General features: G+C 39.8%; 1 protein-coding gene across 1 annotated transcript; it reads left to right on the top strand.

Annotated features, from left to right (window-relative positions):
• The first annotated feature begins 2966 nt into the window (after window positions 1-2966).
• On the top strand, window positions 2967-7121 carry LOC106570861 (C-C motif chemokine 20). Its single transcript, XM_014143429.3, has 4 exons — window positions 2967-3241; window positions 5031-5154; window positions 5531-5645; window positions 6331-7121. The coding sequence occupies exons 1-4, from the start codon at window positions 3175-3177 to the stop codon at window positions 6367-6369; spliced, it is 345 nt and encodes a 114-aa protein (XP_013998904.2). The 5' UTR covers window positions 2967-3174; the 3' UTR covers window positions 6370-7121.
• The last annotated feature ends 1997 nt before the right edge of the window (window positions 7122-9118 follow it).

Genomic DNA, 9118 nt, shown 5'->3' with positions numbered 1-9118 from the left:
TGTCTTTGGTAACCTTTATATTTTAGTAACCTACTGTCTTTAGTAACCTACTTTCTATAGTAACCTGTCTATGGTAAACAACTGTCTTTAGTAACCTACTGTCTTTCGTAACCTACTGTCTATGGTTACTACTGTCTTTAGTAACCTACTGCCTTTAGTAACCTACTGCCTTTAGTAACCTACTGCCTTTAGTAACCTACTTTCTATAGTAACCATCTGCCTTTAGTAACCATCTGTCTTTAGTAACCACCTGTCATTAGTTACCTGCTCTCTTTAGTTACCTGCTCTCTTTAGTTACCTGCTCTCTTTAGTTACCTGCTCTCTTTAGTTACCTACTGCCTTTAGTAACCTACTGCCTTTAGTAACCTACTGCCTTTAGTAACCTTCTGACTTTAGTAACCTTCTAATTTTAGTAACCTATTATCTTTGGTAATATTATGTTTTAGTAACCTTTTGTCTTTACTAACTTACTGCCTTTAGTAACCTACTGTCTTTAGTAACATTCTGTCTTTAGTAACATTCTGTCTTTAGTAACCTTCTTCCTTTAGTAACCTTCTGCCTTTAGTAACCTTCTGTGTTTTGTAACCTTCTGTGTTTAGTAACCTTCTGTCTTTAGTAGCCTATGTCTTTGGTTATCTACTGTCTTTGGTAACCTACTGTCTTTGGTAACATTCTGTCTTTAGCAACCTACTGTCTATGGTAACCTACTGTCCTTGGTAACCTACTGTCCTTAGTAACTACTGTCTTTAATAACCTACAGTCTTTAGTAACCTACTGTCTTTGCTAACCTACTGTCTTTAGTATCCTACTGTCTTTGGTAATATCATGTTTTTAGTAACCTTTTGTCTTTACTAACTTACTGTCTTTGGTAACCTTTATATTTTAGTAACCTACTGTCTTTAGTAACCTACTTTCTATAGTAACCTGTCTATGGTAAACAACTGTCTTTAGTAACCTACTGTCTTTCGTAACCTACTGTCTATGGTTACTACTGTCTTTAGTAACCTACTGTCTTTAGTAACCTACTGTCTTTAGTAACCTACTGTCTTTAGTAACCTACTGGCATTAGTAACCTACAGTCTTTAGTAACCTACTGTCTTTAGTAACCTACTGCATTTAGTGACCTACTGTCTTTAGTGACCTACTGCCTTTAGTAACCTACTGCCTTTAGTGACCTACTGTCTTTAGTAACCTACTGTCTTTAGTAACCTTCTGTCTTTAGTAACCTACTGTCTTTAGTGACCTACTGCCTTTAGTGACCTACTGTCTTTAGTAACCTTTCTGTCTTTAGTAACCATCTGTCTTTAGTAACCTGCTCTCTTTAGTAACCTACAGTCTTTAGTAACCTACTGTCTATGTAACCGTCTGTCTTTACTAACCTACTGTCTTTAGTAACCATCTGTCTTTAGTAACCTGCTCTCTTTACTAACCTACTGTCTTTAGTAACCATCTGTCTTTAGTAACCTGCTCTCTTTAGTAACCTACTGTCTTTAGCCTCTCTAGGCTAGGCGGGACGAATTCGTCCCACCTACGTAACAGCCACTGCTATCCTGTGGCGCGATTTTCAAAACCTTAAAAATCCTATTACTTCAATTTCTCAAACATATGACTATTTTACAGCCATTTAAAGACAAGACTCTCGTTAATCTAACCACACTGTCCGATTTCAAAAAGGCTTTACAACGAAAGCAAAACATTAGATTATGTCAGCAGAGTACCAAGCCAGAAATAATCAGACACCCATTTTTCAAGCCAGCATATAATGTCACCAAAACCCAGAAGACAGCTAAATGCAGCACTCACCTTTGATGATCTTCATCAGATGACAACCCTAGGACATTATGTTATACAATACATGCATGTTTTGTTCAATCAAGTTCATATTTATATCAAAAAACAGCTTTTTACATTAGCATGTGACGTTCAGAACTAGCATACCCCCCGCAATCTTCCGGGGAATTCGCTAACATTTTACTAAATTACTCACGATAAACGTTCACAAAAAGCATAACAATTATTTTAAGAATTAAAAAGACCGGCTCCTTGGTCATGCATCTAGGTACATTAAACAGACCGCCTCCTCGGTCCTGCATCTAGGTACATTAAACAGACCGCCTCCTCGGCCCTGCATCTAGGTACATTAAACAGACCGCCTCCTCGGTCCTGCATCTAGGTACATTAAACAGACCGCCTCCTCGGCCCTGCATCTAGGTACATTAAACAGACCGCCTCCTCGGTCCTGCATCTAGGTACATTAAACAGACCGCCTCCTCGGCCCTGCATCTAGGTACATTAAACAGACCGCCTCCTCGGCCCTGCATCTAGGTACATTAAACAGACCGCCTCCTCGGTCCTGCATCTAGGTACATTAAACAGACCGACTCCTTGGGATTGGAGACCCCTCTTTGGGTTGTATGAAATGTGCATGTCTGTTAGATATGATGGGGCAAGGCCATGCAGTGCCTTAGAGGTTATGTGTAAGATCTTAACAGATTGATACTTTACAGACAGTTAATGTAGTGCAGAGAAGTTCCCCTAACTACCAATATAAATTCTCCCCGTAAATTTCCTTTGTTGTTACAACGCAACAAGCAGCCTGGTCTCAGAGAAAAACCTATAAAACCTCCAAGTTGTATGATCAATTTACATCATCCAATTCGTATGATATTGTACGACCAGGTAAGACGTATAATTACTATACGTCCTCTAATTCATATTATATTGTACGGCTGCTATTATATTCATAATGTAACCAAACGTAAGGTTATGGATTATACTAAATGGAGAGGCGCAGATTTACATATCAAATCTTGGGAATTGCCCTGAAGCTAGATTGCACACACGCACGAACACACACACACACTCTCACAAACACACACACACACACACACACACACACACACACACATGGGGGTGTGTGACTAAAAGTGAAACTTAATGGAGTCTATAAACACAGAGTAACAGAGAGGTTCTCATCACAGAGCAGACATAGTCTTGTCACACAGCAGAGCTTAACATCAGGGGAAGACAGACAGACCGAGGAAACCTTTACAGAGATTCACAAACAGACATAATCTACATTTCACACATACATTTCTTCTGTTCTCTGGAAGAGATCTTCACTCAGTGTTAGTCCAGACACCTCCGTAAAGCTCAGGTTATCAGTGACCCATCATGGTGTCTACCATGGACAGTGCCAAGATCCTCTTCTCTGTTCTGTTCCTCTGCGTCTGCTACCAGGGTAAGTCCTCTCTGTTCCTGGACAGGTTGGTTACTTTATCATCATGACGGGATGCAGATATGTCTTTTTTATGCTGTTCATTACTGGAAGACAAGGTACACAGATAAACTAATACACACATGCACACAGTGGAGTAAAGTACTTAAGTAAAAATACTTTAAAGTATTACTTAAATAGTTTTTTTGGGTATCTGTACTTTAATTTTGTCAACTTTTATTTTTAGTTCACTACATTCCTAAAGAAATAATGTACTTTTTACTCCGTACATTTTCTATGACACCCAAAAGTATCATTTTGAATGCTTAGCAGGACAGGAAAATGGTCCAATTCATGCACTTATGAAGAGAAGACCCATGCTCATCTCTACTGTCTCTGATCTGACAGACTCACTAAACACATGCTTTGTTTGTAGATGATGTTGGAGTGTCCCCCTTGCTATCTGTACATTTAAAAAACAAGAAAATCGTGCTGTCTGGTTTTCTTAATATAAGGAATTTTAAAAGATTTATACTTTTACTTCTGAAACGTATATTTTAGCAAATACATTTTATTTTTGATACTTAAGTATATTTAAAAACAAAATACTTTTAGACTTTTACTCAAGTAGTATTTTACGAGGTGACTTTCACTTTTACTTGAGTCATTTTCTATTAAGGTATCTTTACTTTTACTCAGGTATGACAATTGGGTACTTTTTCCAACACTGCACGCACACAAACACACACAAACAAACACTAGAAAATGCTTCCATGGGGGAATCCCCGGGCAGACAGCATCCATCATTACCTAGTGTCACATCATAACTAGTGTCACATCATAACTAGTGTCACATCATAACAAGTGTCACATCATAACTAGTGTCACATCATAACTAGTGTCACATCATAACTAGTGTCACATCATAACAAGTGTCACATCATAACTAGTGTCACATCATAACTAGTGTCACATCATAACTAGTGTCACTTCATTACCTAGTGTCACATCATAACTAGTGTCACATCATAACTAGTGTCACATCATAACTAGTGTCACATCATAACTAGTGTCACATCATAACTAGTGTCACATCATTACTAGTGTCACATCATTACTAGTGTCACATCATAACTAGTGTCACATCATTACTAGTGTCACATCATAACTAGTGTCACATCATAACTAGTGTCACATCATTACTAGTGTCACATCATAACTAGTGTCACATCATTAACATATGATAAGCAATCTATCCCTCTGCTTCCTGTCTCTTTATCTCTCTCCCCTCTCTCTTTCCATCTTTAACCATTTCTCTCTCTCTCTCCCTCTCTGTGTGTGTGTGTGTGTGTGTGTGTGTGTGTGTGTGTGTGTGTGTGTGTGTGTGTGTGTGTGTGTGTGTGTGTGTGTGTGTGTGTGAAACAGGGTCATTCACACTGTCCAATGTTTTATCCTTGCTATTTCAGTCCAAAATGTGGGTGTTTCTATGGAAGGGCCTTAGAGTCAAGTGCAGCACACACATACACACACACACACACACACACACACACACACACACACACACACACACACACACACACACACACACACACACACACACACACACAATCCTCTCGTATCCCTCCATCTGTCTCCTATCCCTTCATCTGTGTCCTATCGCCTAATCTGTCTCCTATCCCTCAATCTGTCTCCTTATTTCTCCATCACTAATTCTCTAAAACTTTACAACGTTAGTTGTTGTTGAGGCAATTATCTGCTTGAGTGTTTAACAGAGTTCAATGTTTTTGTAAATTCTCTTTCTCTCCTCTCTCAGTGACTCAGGGCCAGATGGTGATGGACTGCTGTCTGGAGGTCAGTAAAAAAGAGATCCCACAACGCGTTGTCACGGGTTACCAGCCTCAGGTTAGGGGTCAAGGCTGCTCCATTGACGCCGTGGTGTGAGTATCCTATTGACTAAGAGACCGGAAGTTCAGGTATTCGCTTAAAGACTTAGGCCACGTTCCAGGCTGACCACATTGCAGTCAACTGACAGATTTCACAATGCCTGGATAAGTCTTTAACATATCAGCTAGACTCATCAGATGATACAGCAATCTGATATCTGACTGAACGGTCAATGACATGGCATGTAACCACACAGAGCGACTGTAATGTGGTCGTCCTGGAATGCCACCAGTGTCCAATCCTAAGTCTTCCTGGAGATCAGAGAGGATTGGATTGGCCTAACTAGCAGTGCGGTGAACACTCCAACTGATAGTATGGTTGTATATAAATGATGGTCTGTACTGATGTAGTGCTTGTATTGTGTTACAGCTTCCACACCAGAAAGGGACATAAGCTGTGTGCCCCTACTGGCCCTGCCTGGGTTACTAACCTGATTAAACACTTGGACAAGCCGACCAAGATGTGCCACAACACCAACTTCAAGGTATGCTGCTCTCACTTAGACTCCACGCTCAGTTCGATGTCGGCATTGGCCGTACAGTATTTACAGTGATACGGCCTCTGCAGAAGTCAGGGAATGCATACCTATTGCGCTTCGCCGAGCAGCGCAGAGCTGTTGTGAATTAAGTTGTCAAGGAAGTGAGTTTGTGTTTATACAGTACTTCCCGCCCCCCACCTACTGTCAACCAATCGTGTCAACGCGGAGCTATCGGGAGCCTTCTGCATTATTGCAACATTTGAGAGGTGCACGGCGAAGGGGATTCAGAGCTAAATTTGGCCTCTGTGTGCCTCCTGAAGCTGCGCAATTGCATCACACCATCTATAGGGAGCCTCTGACCACATATTCAGATCAAGTGTAAATTGTCTCTTAGACTACATATTTTAGCAACATGTTACGTTACTCTTACGTTGTGTAATTGTCCTGAAGACTAAGGGTTGGATTTAATCCGTATCGTGGACGATCTGCCCAAAAAATGTCAAAAACATTTCTGATTGAGCCTACATATGCAACGTTTACAGTGAATGCGGTCTCCAGAAAACATTGCCTTTTAAATTTAAATCTAGCATTAATCTTCCGCAATACTTCTGCGATTCGGATTAAATCCAGCCCTAACGTTCACAAACTCCAACTGATCTAACACTGTCTGTGTGTATCTGTGTGTTTGCAGGGTAAACGCTGTAGGAAGGTGAAGCCCAAGCATTCCTAAAGTCCCAATTGGACCCCGTCCCTCCACCCTCACCACCACCTCCACCCCCCTTCTCCTGGTCCATAGAACAATGAAAGGACATTCCAAGTGTGTGGGGGGGACAGGGGTGGGAGAAGTAAAAAAAAAAAAATGAATGGAAAAATGTGATTCCTCCTTCCACTAGTGCACTTTTTCAGTTTCCTTCCATCTTCGGTTTTTATCCAGCATGCCATGTTGTTTCCTTCTGTCTTCAGTTTTTACCCAGCAGACCATGTTGTTTCTCAGTGGCACATTCATGTACTATATATATTTTTTTTAAGTGACAAAATGATAAATAACAGTCCAGAAAGAGTAAATTAGCTTTGACCCCACATGGGAACCTTAAAGCTACAGTCTGGGATTTCAAAAGTAATAAAACAACTATTTTATTAACATGTATATAATCAGGGGAGCCCCATTGAGACCAGGGACTCATTTTCAATGGTGCCTTTAGATCACAAAGCTACAACATAATGTGTTTAGCTAGCTGATATGTGAAATACCTATCCAGGCATGGTCAGGTTTCAGCAACGCCTGGGCTGAGGAGAGTGCCCTATAGCTTAAAGGTCATAAGTCAGGGGTTAAAGGTCAGGGGTCAAAACATACTAGCAGCTGGTTCAAACACCCATCTTTAAATTAAACTCAGAGACAATCAAAAATGTTCTACCTTTTTGTGAACTTTGCATTTAATAAATATATATTTTCATTGATCTTTTTAATGACTGTCAAATCAAGATTTTGAGTGAACTTGAATTCCTTTTTGAATTAAATGAGACCTTTAATGACTAAACTCAAAAGGTAAAATATTGTAGTTAATTGATACCCTGCTGTTGTCTATTTTGAAGGATACAAATGAAACATTGAGTAGATGAAATTTAAGGAACTGTAAAGTGACTGGTCCATTTATGGGTTTAACATTTATAAAAGGTGTTGTAGTCCCTAGCTACAGCTATTGGTGCAGGTTTAGAGTGCATCCTAATTGGCACCCTATTTGTCCTGGTTAAAAGAAGTGCACTATGGAGGGAATATGTTGGGATGCGGATAAGAGTTTGTTTTTGATTCAGACATTGAGAGTCCAAATAGAAGTCCCCAGAACTAAAAAAAATCCATCTTTATCTACACTTCTGTTTAAAATTGCTGAATAATTTTTTACAACTAGGGGCTATTTCCAGAAGCCTATTACACAAAGAAAGGCATTTTTGGGGGGTGTTTATTATAGCAATAGAGACAGAGAGCGAGAGCAAGCGAGGGAGAGAGAGCGAGAGTAGGCGAGAAAAATACATCTGAAATGAAAACTACAGTGAAAGCTAAAGCCTTACCAAATAGAGGTACAGCCAAACAAAAGAAGAAGTTATAGCAAACAAGAGTAGAGCTCAGCCACCTTGTGATTAGAAATCTGTGAACTGAGAGAAAACTAAGAATACTGGAACACACACACACACAAAATGGGAACTGGGCCAGACTGTAGGAGTATTGCTTCATACTTCATTTTAACACACACTTGAATGTATTGCAACATTTACAAGGCGTGTTTTTCCATAGAACTCCAGGCTATGACATCTGGGAGTTTTCACACCTCCTTTGGGAGAGATGAAACAAAATATGGGGGAGTACAATACGTAACACTACGTCAGAATACACAGTTTATAGTATTTTTCTTTGGAGATATGTGTTTAAACATCTTGAGAAGGGGGTGGATGGGAAAACAAGCATGCCATGACTTCCTTTCCAGCGAAGAGGTTCACTCATCCTGTTCTCCTTCTAGCATGTCATCTAGATTGACAAAATTAATTTCACAGTCCATAAAATGTTGATTACGTGCCGTCAATGAAACACACAATAAGATAACTTTATTGTGGTGAAGTATTGGTTGCGGCTCTGTGCATACATAACGGAAGATTGTCCTCTGTCTTATACAGAGGATAAATACAGGTAGGAAGTTTAGTTTTCCACAATTGTTTACACCCCTGTTTGCTGAATCTTTGGGCCATTTTCCCAAAACTCTAAATACAAAACTCTACAAATCTCTAGCAAAAGCAAACACTACATTCAAACTGTTCTCTTTACAATAGGTTTTTGTAGCAGCACACGTCATATGAATAGCTCTGTCTACCAACCAACACACTGATGTGCTCAACACGAAACTCTACTATGAATATCCCATCATTTATGTATTTTGCATTTTCAGTGTTACACTGTAGGCAGTTGTAAAATATTGTTACAGTACTGTATGCCTACTCAAATATGCATAAATAAACACACAAATGCACTACAGTAACAAAAACATTGTAATTTATTTCCATAATATAGCATTTTTGAACACTTGTGTTTTGTATATGACACTTTCCATACCCAAGAGGAGAAAACCAGGAAAACATTCAGTAAGATAAAGTGTTTTCTGCACACAAAAAAAAGAAAGTGGCTAATTCTTTCAAAATCAAAAACAAAAAAAAACACAAAAACACATACAAAAATGTAAGAAAAAAGACATTAGGCTGCATCCTGCCTCCTATTTTGGTCTGGCCACAGCACCTCATCTACATCACATGCAATGTTCTCCCTGGCTAAACAGCGGGGAAAGAATCTTCTGGAGTGATGGATACAGCCGCCAAAAGCCCCCACATCAACTTCACCACGTGCGTCCTCCGTTGCCTGGAGAAGAGGCATGCGTGCGAGGGGATGGTGGTCATACACCTTCCATCGCCATGCCGAACAAAAACTCTTCAATTGT

This window comes from Salmo salar, chromosome 15 (genome assembly GCF_965601325.2).
Source record: "Salmo salar chromosome 15, fSalSal1, whole genome shotgun sequence".
Lineage (NCBI taxonomy): Eukaryota > Metazoa > Chordata > Actinopteri > Salmoniformes > Salmonidae > Salmo > Salmo salar.
The sequence above is the reverse complement of the archived record's forward strand: the minus strand, read 5'-3'. Positions and strand labels throughout refer to the sequence as shown.

What these genes read in the sequence shown, in the direction of transcription:
- LOC106570861 (XM_014143429.3), top strand. Translation starts at nt 3,175, where the DNA reads ATGGTGTCTACCATGGACAGTGCCAAGATCCTCTTCTCTGTTCTGTTC. An exon ending in CCTCTGCGTCTGCTACCAGG is followed by an intron (nt 3,242 to 5,030) that starts GTAAGTCCTCTC and finishes CTCCTCTCTCAG; the next exon opens with TGACTCAGGGCCAGATGGTG. An exon ending in TGCTCCATTGACGCCGTGGT is followed by an intron (nt 5,155 to 5,530) that starts GTGAGTATCCTA and finishes ATTGTGTTACAG; the next exon opens with CTTCCACACCAGAAAGGGAC.